Here is a 20,310-nt window from a genome sequence, read left to right as displayed (position 1 = left end):
CAGCAACTACTGCCACCCTCAGCACATCTTCAGCAGTGGTCAATGTTTTCAGACAGTAAGGGACAACCACAGAAAGAAAACCAGCACTCAGAGAAAAAAAAAAGTGCTCTTCAGAATGAGAACATATCTTTTACCAGACACTGGACCACACACACGAGACAGAGCAAGGAACTGAAAGCTCCGGGCTCAGCACATCCCGTTGCATTCCCCAGTGTCTGAGCAAGGCTTTGCTCTGATACCCTCACCTCCACTGGCATCAGTAAGTTCGGTCCTGCGAAGGAAGCCAAGGTAGCCTGTTCTTGCCCAGACAGTCTGGGTGTCTCCAAAGCTCAGCCGGGCGCTGAAGTGGTCAGCATGAAGTGCCTCCTCTCCGTAAACCGTGTAGTACCCAGTAGCATTGTGTGGGCTACTCACCCAGATCTGATGGGGTTCAGAGGACAAGAATATGGACAGGTTGCAAACCACTGGGTACAAATTCTATCCTGAGACAGCCACTGACGGAGGAGAATCTCAAGAAAATACTAAGTGGGAGGTCCCATCATTTTCTGTCTATTTATGAACTAAGTCACAATTACAGGGACAGAGAGCAAACATAACTACTCTCTCCCAGATGAATGACCGTTTCCTTTGCCCCACCAATGTCACCGCCAGGTCACCGCTGTCCTCTGTACCTGCACTGCCTATGTCACCACTAGGTCACTGTCCTTGGAGCATGGGTACAGAAGAGCTTCACATGCCATATCTCAAACTATGCTGACAGTAAGAGAGCTAGGTTGGTCTAACGTTCACAGCCAGGGTCAGGTTAAAGGAGTGAGGATCACTCAGAGTAGAGAACCCAGCTGCTGATTCATTGTGAAATGGAACAATGGCCTGACAAAACAAACGGTGCACCCATGTAAACACCAGGCCATGCACACACAGCTACGTACATCCATGTGAACAGCTCACTTGTGCTTGTGTGCATTCATGCACTGACCAAAAGCTAGAGGCATGCACAGATAGTCCAGAGTCCTGGGGCTCCTAAACACAGGGTCCAGGCAGAACCCAGGCAGCTCCTCAACACTGACAACACCACAAAGCAGCATCCAGAAAGAAGAGGCAGCTGCCATAAGGGATAGGATCCATCTGCTCAGACCTCCACCCCGAGGGGCTCCCACTCCTCTTCTAGACGTGAGTTCTGCTAGCCAGGAATTGGGGTGGGAGGGGTAGGTCTCATGCCATCCACAGTCAGGACCAGGGCCCAGGACAATTTCTTATAGGACATGGCACCGTCAGGGAACCACACTTCACACTCTAACCTGTCTGGTGGAGTCAGCCTAGAGGATCTGTCGGTCACAGATCACCCCAGGCACCACTCACTGCAAGTCCCCAGGCTGGCCTCACTGCGGAAACCAAACAGTGTCTGTGCCAGCTGAGGGGAGGACAACAATGGGAGAATACATTCCTCATGTGTGGCAGACTAGCAAGGGTCTCATATTTCTGTAGTGGATGAATGTGGGCATTCACTGAGGAAGGGGTACCACTATCCCACAGATGAGGAGGGGGTCCCACTGTCCACTGCCTGCAAGTGAACTTGTACCTTGTAGTGCCTGCACGTGAGGGCTCTTACCTGTCATCAGCCTGAGTGAGGGGCCCTACCTATGCCAAAGCTGACGGCAGTGTGGTCTCAGGACAGCAAGGGCCCTGAGCCTTTGACATAGGCCTTGTGTGGCTCTGAGTCATCTTTCCCTCTCTGGTCCTACTGGGTCTGTTTCCTAGCTGGATCAGGGACCACATTCTGTGGACACTGATGGGTTCTGCCCAAGCAGCTGTTCTTTTGCTGCTCCTTGTTCTTTGCAGCAAATATAGCCTCCTATGACCTCTAAACTCAAGTCTCCCTCTATTGGTGGGGTGACTACAGGGAAAGGTAGCTTGACCTTAAAACCCTCACAGGATATGGGTCTAAGGGCACAAGTGATTGGGGTAAAGGACTAGTTTCTGGAATCCAACACATATATGTGACCACAAGGATTTACAACTCTAAGTCTGGGGAAGTAAAGAAGAAGAACAAACCAGGGAGCCTTGGCTAGCTAGCACTCACCTCACCCAAGTGAGAGTCTCCAAGGGGACCTTTTGTCTCAGTGTGTGCAATGATGACCTTTACCCCAGGGAGGATCTGAAAGAAAGAGAGCTGTCAAAGGTCCTCATCAGAGAAAATAACACAAGACTTCTGACGCAGCGATGCTAGAAACAAAAGCATCCCCTGGAAGCCAGGCCACAGGACTGATGTGCTTCAATGGTAGGTGGCCAAGTTAAGAAGCCACTCCAAACTTGACTGAATTTTAAGATGGAGATACTAACAGACAGAAATAAGTTGTAGCCAGGCACTGGTGGCTCACGGCTGGAACCCTAGTCACTCAGTAGGCTGAGATCTGAGGATAATGGTTCAAAAGGCCAGCCTGGGCAAGAAAGTCCATGAAACTCTTATCTCCAATAAACTACTCAGAAAAAGGCAGAAGTGGTACTGTGGTTCAAGTGGTAGAGCACTGGCCTTAAACACAGAGAAGCTCAGGGGCAGAACTCAGGCTCTGAGTTCAAGCCCCAGAACCAGCAAAAACAAAAACAAAAACCACAAAAGAAACTGTGAATCTGAACGAAATGGCCCCAGGTCTTGAGAATGTGGCTGTCTCTTTTTGTTGGGTGGGGAATGTTCTAATATCCTGCTGGCCGTGGGCTCCTAGTAAGGCAGAGAATCCTCTGCCACCAGCTGTGGCAGCCAGTCCTCTGGGGAGGAGGTCAAGTGTGTCAGTGGACTGAGCCTCCTTCTTCCCTAGAACCCTGCCTACGGAGAAGCTCTGCACTTCCGACTACTTGCTGACACAGCCGGAGTGGAGGCTGTGTCACGTGCATCCTCCCATGTCCAGACCCAGTGACTCCTTCAGCTCAAGATGGATTGCATGCTGCACAAGCTTGGCCACATACAGGGCAATGATAATGTAGATCTCAGGCATATCTCAGGAGAGGGACAGAGACCACAAGAAGGGATGTACCTGTGGTGGGCCTCAGGCCCTTCTTTGCTCTGTCCTGTCTCCCAGAATACAACTGGAACTCCTACTCTCTCTCCTGTGGTTTCTCTAAACCCTGAAAACAAATCTCTCTTTCTAGAACTCAAATCCATCAGCAACACAAGAGAAAGGGGAAAAATTAGAGAAACAACCAAGAGGGGTAAAATAATTTCAGTACATCCATACACAGCAGCATTGGAGCAGGTACTGAGAGGACTCTGAGAGCAGTGACCAAGGAAAAACATGCTAAGTTGGCCAAAAAGGACTGCAATGTAGAGCATGAACTCCAGCTTACAAGGGGCCAGCAGTCTTAGTTCGTCACACTAATGAACCACTTTCTGCACCATACTGGATCTGGCTCTCAGCTGGTCTGCTTCTCAATGAGACTGTAAGAAGGGGACAGGTAAAGTAAGCTCTGCCCCTTCCAAGGCTCATGTTCCTTCCTCAGCTCAGTCATATTGGACTCCCAGGAGAAGTTCCCAGCTGGTCCTTGGCACTGCCACAGTGCCCACAAGGATGTGCCTCCACGGGACTGCTCTTGGGCCCCAGCCACACTGGGACATGTTGCCTGCCCCGTCTGAAACTATCATTCTCAATCTTCCCAGCTGTCCTTTTGGAGCTTTCCTGGTTCCAAGGATGACTAGTCTCCTGGGTCTACATGTGTTGATACCTTTTAGTAGCTGATGGGTTTTTCTTTTATTTTGGTGTGCCTGTCTTCTTGTGTTTGAATTCAGGGCCTGGGAAGTGCCTCTGATAATTTTTTTTTTGCTCAAGGCTAATATTCTACCACTTGAGCCACAGCTCTAATATCTGGCTTTTTGGTGATTATAGATAAGAGTCTCACAAACTCTCTTGCCTGAGCTGGCTTCAAACCGTGATCCTCGAGCTCAGCTTCCTGAGTAGCTAGGATTAGGTGTGAGTCACCAGTGCCCAGCTAAGCAGCTCAGTTTTTTTGTTTTGTTTTTTGCCAGTCCTGGGCTTGAGCTCAGGGCCTGAGCACTGTCCTTAGACTTTCTCAAGGCTAGAGCTCTACCATTTGAGCCTCAGCACCACTTACAGCTTTTTTTCTATGTATGTGGTACTGAGGAATCGAACCCTGGTCTTCGTGCATGCTAGGCAAGTACTCTACCACTAGGCCAAACTCCTGGCCCAAAGCAGCTCAGTTTTAACCTGAGCATCCTCAAGCTGTCTCATTGCTTCTCCCATTGTGATGTCAAACCCTTATGCGTGCCCTGAAGGACAATCTTCTTTGCTGCCATCCTGACCTAGGGTATGAGTTCTCTCAGGCACAGTCCAGGGCTAGCGCTGTCTCTGTGACTGAAAGTTGAAGGGAGACTGGACTATCACTCCTCAAGCTGTCTCCTTCACTACCATCTGCAGGTGTCTAACAACTGGGTTGAACAGCTCCCTTCACCAGGACCCAGACTGCAGGTGAGCTATGCACTGTGACTGACTGTTCTATGCAGATGCAGCTAGTCTCCCTGCAGCCTCCCCTCCTCCCCCACCACCACAAAGTGGCAGCTCCTCTGCTCACTCTTGCATGTTCTTCCTCTCCCTCCTTCCCTCCCCCCTCTTTGTCGGCTTTGAAATCCATGTGTTCCCAACTTAGCCTGGTTTCACTCTGGGTGCCTGCAGTGAGGAGAAAACTGCAGCAGCCCACTCATCTTGCAGAGGCCAACAGGTACAGCAGGAACTTAATAGCCAGAATTGCCAGCAAGTAACATTAGAGACGGGATTGACAAGCCTGAGGTACCAGATCCAAAGCTCACTACCTTTCCAGACTCCATCAATGGCAGGCTGTGCGGAGAACCTCGTTCTACCAAACGAACCCTGAAAGTGAAAGGATGAGATTTCAGAATAAAATACACTCACACAGACAGTAATTTCCATGAAAGGAAAAAAGCAAATCCTAAGGTGATGAGATACTCTAGGGTAACTGGTTTCCATAAAACAACTTGGGCAGCAAATCCAGTGCCATGGGGTACCAGCGACCCTGAAAAGCACCAAAGCTCAGACCCTAGGTCTACTTCTCGTCTATTCTGTGCTCACGGTGGGAGCTATACCACTGTCCGGGAACCTAGCTAGTGCTTGGTAACCAGTAAGTTATATCAACTGTTTGCACCAAGCTGCAGTATAGCCATGTTTGAGGATGAAGAAATAGGATTCAAGCTTTACATCAAGGAAAGATCCTGAATACACTTATGAAAGGCCAGCCAAGACATACCAAGACCCAGAACATGTTTCCTGATGTGAAAACTAAGGCAGATGCTAAACAACATCAGGCAAGAAAGTTCTTGTCATTAGCTGGTTTTCTTGGTTTCTGCCCAGGTATTTCTGCAAGTAGCCCAAGTATGGTCATTCTTATTGCCTGCCACCCTGAGTGAATGAAGTAAAAGGAGCATTTGAGCCAGTTCTGAGAACATGGGAGGCAGAGACACAAGTTTATCTCCCCCCACCGCACACACCCAGGTGAGCCACAGTGCTAATCCGTGTCTCATGTGCACATGGTCCCAACTCAGCCAGCTGTCTATTAATACATTTGGCCTGGAGGTACATTCAGTGCAAACACAGCCTGTGGCACTTTGCCCCAATGGGCACTCAGGGAGAGGGACATTACCTGTCATGGCGCAGGGCCCGCATGTCCACGTAGACAGTTGTGGGGTCTGGGCCAGCGGTGCCCTACAAGAACAGCAGAGGAACTTCCTTCAGGATTCTCACAGTCTCAGCTCTGTGGCAGCACCTCTTAGGTAGGGACAGGCCTGGGGTGCCAAGGATGGCAGCTCTGCTCCTTGCAGCCAGACTATTCCAGGGCTTAGGGTCCTGGAGAAGGTCTGACACCCATCCAGGTACCTACATGGCTTACAGTACTGAGTTATAAAATGGAAATGTCAAAGCACAGAATTTTCATGTCAGTTCTATTAATTTTTATTTTTTTAATTTTTAATTAATTATTTATTTATTTATTGCCAGTCTTTTAAGCTCAGGGCCTGAGGATTGTCTTTGGATTTTTCTCAAGGCTAGAACTCTACCACTTGAGCCTCAGCACCACTTCTGGCTTTTTCTAAGTGTGTGGTACCAAGGAATCGAACCTGGGTGTTCGTGCATGCTAGGCAAGCACTCTACCACTAGGCCAAACTCCCGGCCCATGTTCTACTAATTTTTAATCCCACTGGTCTACTGACATGATGGAAGCATCACATTTCCATCAGGCTCTAACCAATTCTGTTAAGGACCTAGCCCCAGGGGAAGCCCATTCAGATGGGATACAACATGGACTCTCATCCTGACTTCTAGATCTTGCATTTGACATTGATCCCAATGAAAGGACAGCACATGTCACTTTATTGCTTAAATGAACATCCTGATCAATATCACCCCTTGAGGATCTCAGACATTCTACCTACATATACCCTGGAATAATTTAATCCTCTGCACTGAGTTGTGTATGCAAAGGAAGGGTGTGTGTGTGTGTGTGTGTGTGTGTGTGTGTGTGTTGTTCTTGGAGCTTGAACTGAGATTGTGTATGCAAAGGAAGGGTGTGTGTTGTGTGTGTGTGTGTGTGTGTGTGTGTGTGTGTGTGTGTGTGTGTGTGTATTCTTCTTGGAGCTTGAACTCAGGACCTAGGCACTATCCCTAATGTTTTTTCTTTTTCCCCTGAAGGTTACTGCTGTACCACTTGAACCACAATTCTACTTCTGGCTCTTTGGCTGGTTACTGGAGCTTAGCGACTTTCACTTTTAAATTTGGTTACAAAGGAGCTTTTGTAATATGTCAAGCAGGTTCTACTGTGATAAGTAAGCTAGCAAAGGAAATGGGTACTAGTCTGAAATTCACAAAAAGGTCACATGAATTCATAGTTCAGCAGGGGTGGAACAGAGGCACCAACAAGGTGGAGGGTGAGGTCAAGATCATACCTGCTCAGCCAGCTTTCCCAGCCTGTTGGGCTGACAGAGGCCAAGGCGGCCAGCAGAGGGAGACAGGGAGGAGACAGCACAGGAAAGACAAACAGGCCACATGAGAAACACGTGTGAGAAAGCAAAACGCATCACAGTATCCTGAAGAGCAAACATGGGCATTCCGTGAGGAGCTCTGGCATCACACTTGGCACCCACGTGGCCACACACAGGTTAGGTGCCTTCCCATATCCAGCAAAGGAGCAAAGGAGCAAGTTCAGGTCTTAACTCAGCCATCAATCATCGCAGGAAGGAACACCAAGATGAGACCCAAGTTTCTCACTCCCAGGGTCCCAAGGCTCAGAGTGGTCTAGAGACTTTCTGTGAGCACATAAGTAAAAATATTCCAGGACAACAGACAGATGCTGCCCTGACACACAGTCGCTGAATGGAGTCCTTCCCCACAAAAATGACAATCCTCATGACAGGCATGTGTTCAGCACATGCTTTGGGAATCCAGACAGGGACGCCATCTTGCTCCGTGGAAGAAACATCTCTGCCTCTGAGCTATGCTTTTTTGTTTGTTCAAGACCCAGACAGGCAAAGAACTGCCTACTAATGCCAGCCTGGATACCTGTCATTCTCGGACTGCAGCTGCAACAGGCCCTGGTGACTCCAGGCCATAGCCACCTTACCTGGAGACAGATGGCCACATTGACCCTGCACCCAAAGGTGGTGCTCACGGCACGGGAAGGGAGGCCCAGGTCCTTGAAGAGCTTGGAAAAGGACTGTGTCAGCGCGATCCTGGGCCGCTCCTCAGCTACCACCATGCAGGTGCGCACACAGGACAGGTTCACGCCCTTCATCTATGAAGGACAGGGAGCTGGTCTACAACAAACCTTCCAGGGCCCGCCCCGTACTGATGTTTTAGGGACTTTCTTGGTGAGATGCATGTGGTATTTGCCCTAGGTCTGAGCTCACGAGGCAAGGAAATATAAGCCTCTTTGTTCCCTCGGTCTGTCTTGAGCTAAGGAATTTAAACAAGTGAGCAGGGGCAGGTATCTTACTTGGTGTCCCATCTACCCATGGTGCCCTTCCCCCGTTTTCCTCTCCATGGCACAGGTACTTACACGGAGGGCACCCGTCTGTGTGCCCAGGCCCTTGGTGCACATCTCCATCACTGAATAGGAGCAGAAGGTGACTCGGGCCTTGTACTGGCTGACAGCTGACAGCCACAGGGACACGTTACTCTCCAGCTCCAGCGGTGGCACCAGCACCGACTGGTGTCCCGAGTAGACACTGTGGAGATGGGGGAGGGGGCGGCTAGGAAGGAGCAGCACACTGGGTGTTGGGCACACTCATTCTTTCCTCAAGGGCACTGTTTGTCCAGCCAGGGCGGCAGTACTGTGGGGCTGAGGTTGGGAGTGACGTACAAGGAACTTGGCTTTACACAGGAACAATCAGAAGTACCCAGGGGCACACCACACTGAGGCCTCCTACTTCCAAAGAAGGTCCTCCCTCACTTTGTCACATTCAGTAGAATCTTCTCAATGACTAACAATGGATGGCATTTATAGCTAATACAAACTGCTTTGATTCTTTTATTGTATCTCATACCCACACTCCAATCTACCTCATCCTCAAATAAACTCAATGACGCGTCCCCTCAGTTTCTTGGATGTTCAATTAGCAAGTTAAGTTCTTAAAAAAAGCAAAAAGCTATGAGCTGCTACAGGACATGGCCTCCTAGGGTGGTAGGTTCTGCCCTTACCTGCAAAGGCACCATAATGCGAAGCCCAGGCCACAGTAGGGGTCCAGGCAGATGGCAATCTGTCTTGAGGGGTACAGTTCACACTGCAGCTTTATGGAGCGGCACAAGGCACTGGTGGCTGCATGAGACATCTGAGGAAGTGGAAAAACAAGAAGGGAGGTCAGCACAATGGCTGCTGCGGTCAGCGTGGCTGGGGGCAAGGCCGCTGTACACTACAGCAGCATGGTTACGTCACAGCTCTCATCCCCACAAAACCTGATCAACACTCTGAAAGTAGTACACCGTGGTCTCTGCACAACAGAGTACATTACCCACCCTCTTAGCTCCCAGGAAAATTAAGACTCATCAAAGCTGTCTCTTCCTAGGGGCTAGAGTTATAGACCAGAATATCCTGACACTACCATAAAACATCAGAATATAATTACCCTTATTAGGCACTTTACTTTGAGGGTTCATCAGTACTTCACACAAATTTGAAGAAAAAAAAAGATAACACTGTTGCTTTGGGCTCTGCTGACATCAGCAGATCAGCATCTTTCTTGTCTATCCCTCCTTTGGGGGCCTCTCCACGGGCCTACCTTCACTCCTGCTAAGATTCCAGTGGTCGACACGCTGAAGTCTAGGTAGGCAAGCACATCTGGGGAAGGCGGTCTGAAAATGCTGGCTACTTTCTTTTTTGGTATGTCGTCTGTTAAACAGAAGACACTAGTCAGTCACATTCTTGTTCTGCCCATACTCTGCACAGGTAAAGGCTTCCTTCCTCCACAGGCAAGAGAAGAGCCGGCTTTGTACTTGGGAAACAAGAGTTGTGGCAGGCATGAAGCAGTGAGAGAAGCAGCAGCAGCGAGTGTACATGGGAAGCCTCCATCCTCCAGGGAAGAGTGGCCAGCACAGGTCCAGCAGGACTGACCTGAGCCTGTGGAGACTGGAATATCGTGGGGGTCAGGAGGGAAAGCCAGGTCATGAAAACCATGCAGAAGTCACTATTTGCAAATGATAAAGGTCAGAGGCTGAGCACCTGATAAGGTTACAGAGCCAAGAGGAACCCATAACTCCAACCACAAGAGTATTCACGCAGATTCTGGGCTCTGCGTCTTTCAAGTTCTTGTAAACCTACAAGATTATACCATCACCAAGGCCTACATTATGGCTAGTCCTGGTCCCCACAAGGGTACAGACAAGTCCTTGAGATTACAGAGCTCTAGCTGGCAGCTGGCTTAGAACAGGACCCATAACCCAGCATCAGCTCCCTGGTCTGTCACAGGTGCAGACAGATGAAACAGTCCCTAACCTGTATTTGAAGTGGTCTCAGAATGTGAGTACAATGGGGACTTCTGTGCTGCTCAGTGGCTGGCACTCAGACTTGGGCATAAATGCCTGTCACTGGCAGTGCTAGCAGGCACAACTCTGTTACAGGTGTCCATCGGGACAGACAACACACCCCAGACTGAGAAACTCACCATCATGACCAACCACTCAGGTACCTCAGAGGCACAGTGGCATTCACTGAGGACCGGAACACTAAGGGTACATAGTGGAAACTGTGTGACCTACTGTGGTACAGGATGCAGTAAAGAGCGAGGCTTCAATCCCTAGCACATGGGCACTGTGGTTAATCTAGAACAGACAGAGGAATTCCCACCCCAGGAAAGGGACCCTACTACACAAACAACAGAAGGCTGACAACACTCACTGTGTACTTGCCCTAGCAGACAAATGCAAGAATCCATTTAGCAGCACCCTTGCCATGCACTTAAACTGAAATACTTGCCTTGTTTAACTGAAAGTTTATCATAATGCTTATTTGCGGGTGGAAACAATGTAACCCCTAGCAAAAAGGAAGAAAGGGAAAAGAAGAGAGAAGAAAAGAAATAAAGGAAGGAAGGAGGAAGAAAGGGAGGGAGGGAGGGAGGGAGGGAGGGGAAGGAAAGAAAGAAGGAAAGGAAGGAAAGAGAAACAGGAAGGAAGGAAGGGAGGGAGGGAGGGAGGAAGGAAGGAAAACAAATCCAGAGCAAAGACAGAAGAAGAGTTTGTCTTGGTGGGCCCAGCTTTTGAAGACGCTTACCTGTATCCAGGATGGTTGGCCAGGTCCTGATATCCACAGCAGTGGCTGCTTCCTTGGACTTGAGCAGTCTTGTTATGGCCTGGTTGCTGAGGACGCAAACAGACTTGCTGACCTGTACCACACGGAAGTGAAGGTCTAAGTGAGCCATGAGCTCTTCCCTTCACCTGCATGCCACCTTACAGTGGTGGTGATACCTGAGGCGGGCCTTTGGATTCCCACCCAAGAGAAGCTGGCCTGCTACAGAGTGAGCGCACCTCCACAATCATCTTCACAGTGGGCAGAGTGGTACCTAGGTTCTGGGGGTGCGGAGGCCTCACAGTAACAGGCACACAGCCACAATATAGGCAGCCATAGAATGCAGCAATGAGGTCTACCCCTGGAAAGAAAGAACAGGTGGTCAGCACAGGGCTTACAGCATGGGCATCCAAGTCCAGGCCTGGTAAAGATGGCCTACAACACTTATCCACAGAGACAAAGGAGAATCGACCTAAGATTTCCTTGTGACACAGCCATGACTGATTCTAAACTGACCCATATTACGAAACTCAGCCAAGGCTGACAATGTGACACAGAGGAGGGCATCCTCCACTCTCTGCCCAGCTATGTGGCAGAGGGACTAAGGGTATATAGGGAGAAGACCGAAGTGGCATAGAAGTCCTAAATATTCACCTGCACAGCACACTAGGGACATCCCTGGCACATGAAACCTGAGCACCGGGAGGGGATGGACAGATCTGCACATACAGACCGGGAAGGAAAACCATTGATACAAGCTGTCTAGAATAAAGGTCTCCAGACCTCCATGGTCTCAAGAGATCCCTGGGGACAGGGTACTATAAGCTCTGGGCTTCCTGCTCTCTCACCCATATAGGCCAAAAGGGTTTAAATTTCCCACAAAGCTTGTAGGAGGGTCATGCCATGCTCAAAACCTGTTTTCTAGAGTTAGTCTGACAAGTTTGGGTGGGAATAGGGAGGGACAGATGGATGCTGGGTAACAGATGGAAATAAATCAAGCAAGAGCAAAGGGAGGGCAGCAGTCATCCCAAGAAGGGGGGCAAGTGAGCCCATGCCAAAACTCCAGCTTATACTTGAAAGCCACAGAAGTGGCTGCATGTGGCCACATGGAGAATGCTGACTATCAACAGGGAACATAGCAAATGCATGACCTTGGGATGTTCTAGTCTTGTCATTTCTGCCCTAAAGAATCAAGAGTCTTGGGTAGTGAAGAAAGAGGTCCTGTAGAAGTCTGGGAAAACCCTGAGGTGGAGGGAATAGTATGCACCAAGAGCCACATGTCCCTACGAGGTAGTCATATTTATTTGATATTCCAGCATTTCTCACAGCAGCCTGCTGCACTAGATTCCCCAGGACTAGATCCTGTTCTGGAGAATCATAATGGAGCACATGCAGAGATGGGCGCATCCCAGTCCAGGAGCAGGAAGCACAGGCTAGACCTCAGCACAGAGACACAAGTCCCCCAGAGGACCAGCCATAGGGGGTTCCTGCTGGCACCTGAGAGGTCTACAGTGTACACTTACCTGGAGGATAGACCAAAGCCACATGATCCCCAGCATCCAATTTCCCCTTTTCCATCAGAGCAGCTGCCACCCTTTCAGCCCTTTTGTGCAGCTGGACACAGGTGGCAGTGCTGGTGACTGTGCCCTGGGAAGGCAATCAACTCCGTCAGTGTGCAGGCACATGTAGATGGAAAACATCTGTCTGAAGACTGAGCCTCTGCATACATGGCTCTTGTGGTCAGGAACCACATGGCCATAGCCCTGGGTGATGCTGGTGTCTGCTAACTGCTTGAAGCAGAGGCACAGGCAGCCCACTTACCCTGGACAGAGTCAGGACTGACAGTACAGAACTTCCTTAGCCTTTCTGACAAACTACTTCAAATATATAATATAAATATCTAGGTTCTTGTTATCTAATGATATCATATTTCAGTTTCCCTTTTTCATTTAAATAAATTATCACCATTGTACAAGATCGTGTCTCAAAAATACAGACCCTGAGGGGCTGGGAGTTTGGCCTAGTGGTAGAGTGCTTGCCTAGCATGTACAAAGACCCGGGATTCAATTCTTCAGTACCATATACATAGAAAAAAGCTGGAAGTGTGCTGTGGCTCAAGTGGCAGAGCTCTGGCCTTGAGAAAGTCCAAGGGCAGTGCTTAGGTCCTGAGTTCAAGGCCTAGGACTGGCCAAAAAAGAAAAAGTTAAAAACAACAAAAAATAGACCCTGAGTCCTCAGAAGCTACACTGGCATTTATTTATTTGTTTGTTTGTTTTTACAGTGCGTGTCATACTGCAGCTCACAGGGATTCGTGTATTCCTGTCCATACTGGGAGAAAAGGGTTATAGTCTCTCCTTTCATGGCTGGTCTTCTGAACACTTGTGCTTTAGAGAAGAGTTATGTATCTAATTGTGGGTGGGGGGAGTGGTTTAAAATAACAAATACAATAGAGTTGAGTCCCACCCTCGACACTCCTAACATCTAGTGTACAGCACACTGCAAGGTATTCACAATATACATTTTCCAAATACGCAAGCAGCAGGCTCAGAGATAAACATGATCTGTCCTTTCAAAGCTAAAACAAATATAAAAGTCTACATTTCAAGTAAAGCTAGAAAGTCTAAACACCTAAGCTTTATCACACAAACATTTCCTTTACACTTACAAACTTAGAAATATTTACATTATCTTTTAATTAAAAATTGGATGATGAGAATTTTCCTGCTAAATACAAAACCAACAGAAGGATTACTGTGTGGTCTGCGCAAAAAGACAGGGCCATAGAAGGAAAGCAGAAGGGCCGGGAGTTTGGCCTAGTGGTTAAAGTGCTTGCCTATCATGTATGAAGACCCGGGTTCGATTCCTCGGTACCACATACATAAAAAAAAAGCCGGAAGTGGTGCTGAGGCTCAAGTGGTAGAGCTCTAACCTTGAGAAAGTCCAAGGACAGTGCTCAGGCCCTGAGCTCAAGCCCATGACTGGCAAAAAAAAAAAAAAAGGAAAGCAGAAGACAGAGAAAACAATAAATGACCAGGGGCTGAAACCTGACCATAAAACTAGGGAGGATCCTGGGATGGCCAACTAGAGAGGGAGTCCCAAACCTGCCCAAGACACAGTGTTGCTCTTACCTTGGCATTCAGCAACAGGAACAGGGGGTGATCGGGAGTGGTGTGAGCCCGCCACTGCAGCACATCAGCCAGGAATAGGAACTGCACAGAGAAGGGCTGCCTTAGCCCCCAGGCAGTGCGGGAGCCAGACACCAGCTACTCTCCCTGGAACTCAAGCCAGGCGGCCCGTCACAGATGCCATAATTACCTTCCGAGCCTGGTCACTGTCCTCCAGATGGGCCAGCTCTCTTCCAGAGGCCTGTGCAATTCTCTTCCCAGCAACCAGGTTCCCAACAATCATTGAGGCGGGTCCAACCTCTAGAAACAGAGTCCAGGAGAGAAGATGTCGACCTCTAAGCATGCGACTCTACTCTGTCAAACTTGTTATTGTGAAACATACTTGAATTAGATTATTTAACTCTTCCCCTGAAACACAATTATTCAGAAAACCAATCACACATTTATGCTAAGTGACAGAGAAACTCTCTCTCCTAATATAAACTATGTCATGTGGAGAAATCTGGGACCTCCACCCTTGGGACCAAACCCCAAACCCTTGGGCCCTCGGCCAAATTCTTCACATATTTTCAGTTTACTACATTTTATGTATTAAATCTTTATTTAATTATAAAATAATGTGCCTAGCAGGGCACCAGTGGCTCATGCCTGTAATCCTATCTATTCAGGAAGCTGAGAGCTGAGAATTGAGGTTCGACACCAGCTTGGATGGGAAGGTCTGTAAGATTCTTTGTCTCCAATAAACTACCAAAAAGCTGAAAGCAGAGCTGTGTCTCAAGTGATACAGCACTAGGCTTGAGGAAAAAAGCTCAGGGACAGTGACGAGGCCCTGAGTTCAAGCACCAGGACCAGCACATACACATAAAGTATTAATAATAATGATGATGATGACAATGATGGTATGACTAATAATTAACAAAAGAAAAATAGGCTTGTGCTAAAAATTTATATAGCCAAAGCAAGGACAAACTATACATACAGAATATATATATATATATATATATATAGCCAGTCCTGGGCTTGAGCTCAGGGCCTGAGCCCTGACCTTGGCCTTTCTCAAGGCTAGATAGAGCTCTACCACTTGAGCCTCAGCACCACTTCCAGCTTTTTTCTATGCATGTGGTACTGAGGAATTGAACCCGGGTCTTCGTGTATGCTAGGCAAGCACTCTACCACTAGGCCAAACTCCCGGCCCCACAGAAAGTATTTTTTAAAACTGGTTTCCAAATGGGTAATGTCAGGAAACGTCCAAGGTGTCATCGAACCTGTGGCAGGTCACAGGGCTGTGGTGGGCAGCAGACCCTTAAAATAGGCAGGTGGGCCCACTGCACCAGTAGGGGCTTCTTCCTGTCCATAGTCCAAGTCTGCTCACAGGCACAAGTTCTACCCTCCAGGACACATCTTCCAGCTGTCAACAGCTAAGACAATACATCAAATTCACCATTCAAATTAGTTCCTAACAGATACCCCTGGAGGTTCTAACCACGGTGTGGCTACCGTCAATTTTAGGACTAGAGAATCTTATTGTTAGACAAAACTAACCTGGCTGTTTCTGACGTGGTTTGGGGAGGTTGGTGACACAGGTGTGAGGGCACATCAGCACATTACATGGGTGTAGTGTCCCTTCCAGAAAGCGCTGTTTGGTTTCAGAAATGTGAATCCCTCCAAGAGGAGCCTTGGGCAAGGTGTTGGCAGGAACCAAGGCCAGGCAGTACACCCCTACCTGATGGATGCTGTCGATGGCCTAGAAGGCAAGGACCCTGATGAGCACATGCTACCACCCCAGAGGATGGAGAAGCAGATACCACATGGGACAGAGAGGTCCAGGAGGCAGAGAATCTATGGGATGTGTGGATAAGTAAGAGGGAGTAGAGAGTATGAATATCTTTAACACTTAACTAAGAAAGGGGAGTCACACATACACACACCGTGTTAACTAAGAACAGGGAGACACGTGCACACACACTGTAAATGTATAGACAAGAAGAGATACGTACACACTGTGCTGACACACACAGATAATGTTATTCAGAACAGGGAGACCCATGCACACATATACACAAGTGATCACGCACACAGAGATAAGAGGCGATATACCACCCACACACCCACACCCACACCCACACCCACACAGAGGCAACCATCACTCACATAATGTGTCACCCAGGAACAGGGAGGCACACACAAGTCTGTAACTGCTTACATTTCAACAGTGCATTGAGTGGCCTTTTATCAGCAAGAACAGAAATGTCTGAATATTCTTGCTTTTGGATCTAAATCTAGAACCATGCTTAGGGTGTAATACAAAATTTTAAAAAGCAATTCCTAATGACTGAAAGCAAAATAAAGCTAGTGAACTACTCAAAACTGGTTGGTGACACGGTTCCAAAGGTTCCATTTAGTAGAACTTGTAACGGCCTTCATAGTTGGCTCCCAGCAGAATGTATAAGAGAAGAGTGCTGTGAAGCCACAGGAGCTCTCAATGCTCTGTCTTTGAGCACGTGTATAGGCCATAATAGTAGAGGTCTGTGTTACCGTGGCCTTAGTCACTGAGTGACTGCTCATTGACAAAGGTACAGTTAAAGGAAAGGCTTATGGTCTTGAATTGGCAAGTGATATTCTCAACAGAAACTCAAAGTATACATTATCTTACAAATAAACCAGCAGATGTCATTTCTACTCTGTCCTCTGAAATGGGCCCAGGAACAGGGATCAAGACAATAACATCAAGCGGCCTTTGATACTGGACCCCTTGATGAATGAAACAGGCGCCTTGTGCCTCTAAGCTTCCTGCTTCTGCTACAACCTTGGAGATGTCAAGGGGTTTCACTGCCCTCTGAAAGATGAAACTCACAGCTAAAACATGGGTAAACATATCCAAAATGTTGAAATCCATTCATTCACAATGAAACAAACCAAAGTGAGTCGTTCCTAAATGATGTGTTACTTCCACTTGGTTTTCCTGTACAATCTGCCTCTGGTACTCAGTGGCTGCAGCTGATGATGAAGAGGGGACAAAAGAATCAAAGTATAACCAGGCATTGGTAGGTCACATCTGTAATCCTGGCTATTCAGGAGGCTAAGATCTGAGGGTCATCATTCAATGACAGCCTAGACAGGAAAGCCTGTGAGACTCTCATCTCCAATTAACCACCAAACAGAGGAAGAAGTGGAGCTGTGGCTCAAGTGATAGAGTACTAGCCTTGAGTAAAAGAGCTCAGGGGCAGTAGCCAAGTCCTGAGTTCAAGCCCTAGGGCTGGCACACACAAAAAGTTTCACTACAGAAAAGGCAACGGATCACAGGCACAAACATAGAAATGACGAGCCAAGAGGAACCGCAGAATTCCACGTGTCATCTTCTGGGTGAGTTTTGCCAGGAAAATGGCCATGATTTCAATTAAACCTCCAGATACAGCCACCAATTAACAGTAACTACAGGGGACAGGGGACACATTCAACAACACACAACTGTGATGTCCTAAGAAGTCAGACTAGAGACATGCTACTGGATAACCTGTTTTTTCCAAAAGTAAAGAGCAAGAAAATGATAAATCTATGCTAAAAAGGCCTTAAAGCCTTGTTCTATATCAATTGTAATTTATGATCATGTTTTGGTTCTGAGTCTAAGAAACTAAATAACAATTAGATGATTGGGAAATTCAAACACTGATTAGATGAGGTGTTTAATTGCATCAAATATTATTGGCCCGCGGATGGCATATGCTTAATGCTCCCTTAGGAGACTGAGATGCAGAGGACTGCACTTCAAGGCCAGCAGAGCAGAAAAGTCCATAAAACTCCATCTCCAAAAAGTTAGCAAAAAGCAAGGCAGGAAGAATGGCACAGAACACTAGCCAAGCAAGGAAGCCAATTGAGTACGCGGTCCCGAGTTAAAATGCCTATATCCATACACACAGAAAAAAATTACTGCTAATTTTTAAGATGTGTCCATGAGGTTCCAGACGGAACAGGAAGCAGGACTATAGGACATTGGAAATGAAACACTATTCTCTTTATAACAGATATATCTGAAATAATCACAAAACACGTGCAAGTAGGAAAATAACAGGCTCTACAGCGTCCGTGATGTGGGTACACCTCGGTGTCACTGCTCGTACCCTCCACGTGCTGTGAGGTGTGCCCAGCCCAGAGCTCCCACCTGCAGCACTCGGCTCATCCACTGGAAGCTGTCCTCCTCAGAGGCCTCTGGCCGCTGCTCAGCCACCAAGACGACCCGGTCATCACGTAACACCGTCACAGAGAACACAGCGATCCTAGGGGAGCAGCAGTCAGAAAATCCTCCTCAGAAAATGCAGGCTACATGAATGCTTCAAGTTCAGTTACGCCAAAGGGCTGTTTGCGTCAAATTCATAAACTGACTCACATTCTAGTATCCTTGAATATAGCTGAAATACATTTTAATTCATAAAAATGAAAGCTTCAGTGCTATATATGCTTTTTTCATTTCTGTAATGGGTTTGAATTCAAGGCCCTAGGCTGCTAGTAGGGTGTTCTACCACCAAGCCACAATTCTAGCCCTTTTAACCTTGGTTTTTGAAATACAGTCTTGCTTGTTAGTCCTATCTGTCACTTCCCACTATATCTGGGGTGACAGGTACATGCCACTATGCCAAGATGGAATCCTGAGGACTTTTCTACCCAAGCTGGCATAGAATCCTTGTCCTCATCCATGGTCCAGCCTTTCATGCAGCTTGTGTTGAGTACGAAGAACCAGCTGCTCTTAAGACTGACAGACTAGTGCCTTAATCTATGAACACTCCTACCTTATCCTCTCTCCTTGACCAGCTGAACTCACGTGGTCAGCACCTGATCAAAAACTGATACCTGGCCACTGAGCCAGGAAAAGAGACCCTCTGAAGACTAGGGAAGCCCTCCCCCTCACCTTGCTGTTTTTCTCTCTTCTAGGCCTGTCAGATTCCCAGAAACTCCTTACACAGCATCACCAGCAGGGCTGAGAGTTCCTCCCTACCAACAGCCTTCTGGGAGCTTCTCCACCCCTGGCTCCGCTACCTACACCAGATACAAGCCATCCCCAGAAAGGTCAGAGTCTTAAAAAAAAAAAAAAAGGGCCAGGAATATGGCCTAGTGGTAGAGTGCTTGCCTAGCATGCATGAAGACCAGGGTTCGATTCCTTGGTACCACGTACATAGGGGGGAAAAAAAAACTGGAAGTGGTGCTGAGGCTTAAGTGGTAGAGCTCTAACCAAGGACAGTGCTCAGGCCCTGAGCTGGAGCTCAGGGCTGGCAAAAAAAAAACAAAACGAAACAAAATACGTCTGGCTGATACCTCTGGGCTAGTGTTGGTGGCTCGAGCCTGCAACTCTACTTTTGGTAGGCTGAGATCTGAGGATTTTAGTTTGAAGCCAGCCTAGGCAGGAAAGTCCATGAAACTCTTAGCTCCAATTAATTACCAAAAAAACCTGAGGTGTTTGGGAGGCCACGGTGGGAAAGCATAGAAATGGAGGGACAAAGGGTGACCATATGCAGCAATGGTACTCGGTACATACTATGTTGAAAATGAGCTGAACAATTCATGGGTAGGGACAGGAAGGAAAAATTGGGAGAGCAAAGGCAGGTAATGTAGTCCAAAAAGAAATATACTCTTTACCTGACTCATGTACCTGCAATCCCTCTGTACATCACCTTTGTAATAATAATTAAAAGTATTTGCTGAGCATGGTGGCTCATGCCAGTAGTCCTAGCTACTCTGGAGGCTAAGATCTGAGGATCACAGTTCAAAGCCAACCCAGGCACTAAAGACCTTGAGACTATTATCACCTATTACCCACTAGAAGACCAGAAGTGGCACTGTGGCTCATAGGGTAGGGTGGCAGCCTTGAGCTGAAGAGCTCAGGGATAGCACTCAGGCCCAGAGTTCAAGTCCCATGACCGACCAAAACAAATAAATAAAAATATTTCAAAAAATTTAGGAATACCATGAGACATAGTAATAAATAATCTTTTACTTCAGCCTTTGAAAAAGAATTAAAAATAACTAAAAAATCTAAACAAAAATCCAAAAGGAGAACTGTATCTCAAAGTGGTAGAACACTAGCCTTGCCAGGCCCTGAATTCAAGTCCAAGTACCAACACATACGCATACACATACACACACACATATATACACATACACATATACACATACACACATACACACACACGTATATACACACACATATATACACATACACACATACACACATACACATATACACATACACACACATATATACACATACACATTTACACACATACACATACACACATACATATACACATACACACATACACACACATACACATACACATATACACATACACACACATATATACACATACATATATACACACACATATACACATACACACACATATAC

The 20,310-nt window shown here is 47.5% G+C and overlaps 1 protein-coding gene across 3 annotated transcripts in view; it reads right to left on the bottom strand.

The window, feature by feature from the left end:
- Dip2a (DIP2 acetate--CoA ligase A) overlaps positions 1–20,310 on the bottom strand; it is an 88,035-nt gene that overhangs the window by 3,109 nt on the left and 64,616 nt on the right. For 2 of the 3 annotated variants that reach the window (XM_090351027.1, XM_090351046.1), the window contains 16 exons: positions 18,073–18,187; positions 15,456–15,657; positions 14,104–14,213; positions 13,917–13,997; positions 12,312–12,435; positions 11,028–11,149; positions 10,774–10,885; positions 9,287–9,396; positions 8,709–8,839; positions 8,068–8,236; positions 7,633–7,803; positions 6,959–6,988; positions 5,662–5,723; positions 4,817–4,874; positions 2,081–2,155; positions 246–420 (listed from right to left, as the gene is read on the bottom strand). In XM_090351027.1, the coding sequence (XP_090207153.1) occupies positions 246–420; positions 2,081–2,155; positions 4,817–4,874; positions 5,662–5,723; positions 6,959–6,988; positions 7,633–7,803; positions 8,068–8,236; positions 8,709–8,839; positions 9,287–9,396; positions 10,774–10,885; positions 11,028–11,149; positions 12,312–12,435; positions 13,917–13,997; positions 14,104–14,213; positions 15,456–15,657; positions 18,073–18,187 (1,847 nt within the window). The remainder of the gene's footprint in view (positions 1–245; positions 421–2,080; positions 2,156–4,816; positions 4,875–5,661; positions 5,724–6,958; positions 6,989–7,632; positions 7,804–8,067; positions 8,237–8,708; positions 8,840–9,286; positions 9,397–10,773; positions 10,886–11,027; positions 11,150–12,311; positions 12,436–13,916; positions 13,998–14,103; positions 14,214–15,455; positions 15,658–18,072; positions 18,188–20,310) is intronic. The other variant, XM_090351038.1, reaches the window with a different exon arrangement.

Source organism: Megascapheus bottae, chromosome 1, assembly GCF_031878675.1.
Source record: "Megascapheus bottae isolate mThoBot1 chromosome 1, mThoBot2.hap1, whole genome shotgun sequence".
Taxonomy (NCBI): Eukaryota; Metazoa; Chordata; class Mammalia; order Rodentia; family Geomyidae; genus Megascapheus; species Megascapheus bottae.
Note: the sequence above shows the minus strand (reverse complement) of the source record. Positions and strands in the feature narration are given on the sequence as shown.